The sequence below is a fragment of the Nanorana parkeri genome, unplaced genomic scaffold (genome assembly GCF_000935625.1).
Source record: "Nanorana parkeri isolate BGI_ZX_2015 unplaced genomic scaffold, ASM93562v1 scaffold2104, whole genome shotgun sequence".
Taxonomy (NCBI): Eukaryota; Metazoa; Chordata; class Amphibia; order Anura; family Dicroglossidae; genus Nanorana; species Nanorana parkeri.
Window position 1 is genome coordinate 8606 of NW_017308372.1, and position 2700 is coordinate 11305.

The following is a 2700-nucleotide window of genomic DNA, read 5'->3' on the forward strand; positions in this document are numbered from 1 at the left end:
TGTATAGGTGTGTGTATGTAGGGGGGTATATATATGTAGTGTATGTGATGGGATTATAATCTGATCTAATCACTTGCTGTATAAAAGGTTGCACAGTTGCTCAATAAATCAGAGTTTGTTTCACCCTACACTTGGTCTCGACCAGTGACTGGGGAAACTGGGAGCTAAAGATCTTCAGGTTCCAATATCTCCTGAGCAAGGAAGAATACAGCGGCGCACATACTCATCCTGAGTACGGGGGTCCGTCACATAAACCACTAATCGCCAACATTTAAAGGAGCACTCACCACAGACCACCAACATAATGGGGGCACAGAGTTCTGACCGCTGATATCTGAAAGCTGCTTTGTGCATTCCATAGTCCTGACCCTCGCACTCCGCTGCACTGTATACGCCAAGTCCCAAACAATCAATGGGCGATGGTTTTCAAACCTTTTACATCTCATCTTCCCAGAATTCCAAACTTCCTGCGCGCACTGAACTGATGTGTCCAGCAATCTTTATCAGTTTTTCTGTTGCGATTGATGATGTGAATAGAATATTGCAGGCAGGGTAGCGCTCAGGAACGGGAAGTAACAGGAAGTCTCTAGAAGTACAATGACATCGGAGGAAGTCCTACAACTTCTATACCTGACCCGCAGAGGAATTTGTTCTCTTCCTGAGTTACACTTCACAATGCTGATGATTTATATCCGTTCCCGCAGTGTCTTCGGCGAAGGAGAAGATTTTGCGTTACACGGAACGATTATCTCGCGATGGAACACTCAAGCGATGCATCGAAGGCTTCACGTGGTGAGAGACTTGTTTTCTTTAAAGGAGAACTATGAGGGGGGAGGGGGTGCTTTTCACTCACCTCATAGTTCCAGCCGACCTGTGACAATGAGACTGTCACAGGTCGGCTCAGTAGATCGGGAGGTGAGCGAACACATACCGGCGTTCGCACACCTCTCGATCCTGTCAAGGCTCTCTGCCGTGACAGGGGAGGGGCTGGATTCCCCCCTCCCTGCTCCGATCCGCCAGCGCTGACTGGCGGAACGGACGGGGGAGGGGGCGGGTACAGCTGGCTCTGCCTCTAGATAGGCAGAGCCAGCTGTCACTCACGCAGCTGGGCGGATCCAGACATCGATGTCTGGATCCGCGAGCTGCAGCTCCCTATATACTGAGCCTAGGGTGACAGGAGGACGCTAGTTTGTGTCCTCCCGTTACCCTAAGGAGAACTATGGGGAAAAGCCCTGACCCCCATAGTTCTCCTTTAACCTCTTCCTGTCCGGAGCAATTTCTTACATTTGCACACACGTGATGATAAAATATACATTTTTGGCTAGAAAACAGCTTCAGACCCCAGATATATGTTCTGAAAGCAGAGGCCGTGTAGAATAAAAAGATGCTAGTTGCAATTTTTTTACGTCGCACGGTTTTTGCGCAAATGTTTATCAAACCGGTATTTTTAGGAAAAAATCAACTGAATTAAAATTGAGTGCACAGAATATAATACACAATTTTTTGGTAAAATATAAAAGTCGGGGTCACGCCGGGTAAATAGATACCAAACATGTCAAGCCTAAAAATTGCGCGTACCCATGAAGCCGCAAAAAAAGTCAATACCCCAAATTTCCCATAGGGAACACTTTAAATGCTTTTACGGCTCATCAGTTTAGTGTGATCAGTGATTGATGGGACTAGAATTATTGTTCGCCCTCCGACGCTCTCGGCGATATGTAACATGTGTAGCGCAATTGTCGTTTTCGCATGCACGTTTTCGCACCGACGCGTGTTTGTGTGTGCACGTGGAGGGTGGGGGACTTAAAAATGTATTAATTTTTTTTAATTTTTCTTATGTGACTTTAATTTTTTTAACTTTTAAACACTTATTTAAAACACATTTATTTTTTACACTAAACCTATTGCTATCACATAGGGGGGCTAACAAGCACCCTATGTAATAGCAGATAGGGTGTGACAGGTCCTCTTTATGGAGACATCAGGGGTCTTTTAGACCCCTAATGTCACCTAGGGACCCCAAAGAAGCTGAGGAAGCCGAGATCTCCTCCCCCAGCTGCTTATTCTGGCTCTTAGGCCCCATTCACACTGAGCGGATTGGCGCGCGATTTCGAGCATTTTTGCCGCGCGATATCTTGAGAAGTCGCCGGCCAATGATTTTCAATGAAGCGGTCTTAATGTACAGCTCTATGTCGCAAGTCGCGCCTGCAGGACCCTTTTTTCGGCGGATGTTGCGCGATTCTTTTGGTGTTTTTTTAAATGCAGCCTGACGGTGAAGGTCGCGCTACCGTCGCCCCGAAAGTCGCGCAATCCAGGCCGCGCGGATCCGCTCCTAAAGGTATGTCGCTCAGTGTGAACGGGGCCTAAGAGCCGGCGACTGTAACGAGTGACACCGGAAGTGATGCAATACACATCACTTCCGGGTCCAGTGATCGAAGGAGAGATCAGCGGCTGGAAGCCGCTGAATCTCTCCGATCATTGCGGAGAGACCCGCCGAGCCGCTCCCAGGCGCCGCACAGGGACAGTGGTGGGGTGGGGGTGTATGCGCTGCACGGTGCAAACGATCGCTTGTACATTAACTGCAATTGTCTGCTGTTAAAAGCGGCACCAAGAACACGACTGCTGCAGCCATGTTCTTTGTATAACCACTTCTGCGGGCCGCCGTCTATAGACGTATTGCGGCCCGGAAGTGGTGAAAGG

At 48.5% G+C, this 2700-nt stretch overlaps 1 protein-coding gene across 1 annotated transcript in view; it reads left to right on the forward strand.

The window, feature by feature from the left end:
• DSN1 (DSN1 homolog, MIS12 kinetochore complex component) overlaps positions 1-2700 on the forward strand; it is a 24006-nt gene that overhangs the window by 5796 nt on the left and 15510 nt on the right. The window contains exon 4 of the mRNA XM_018572680.1: positions 705-792. Coding sequence (XP_018428182.1) covers positions 705-792 — 88 coding nt within the window. The remainder of the gene's footprint in view (positions 1-704; positions 793-2700) is intronic.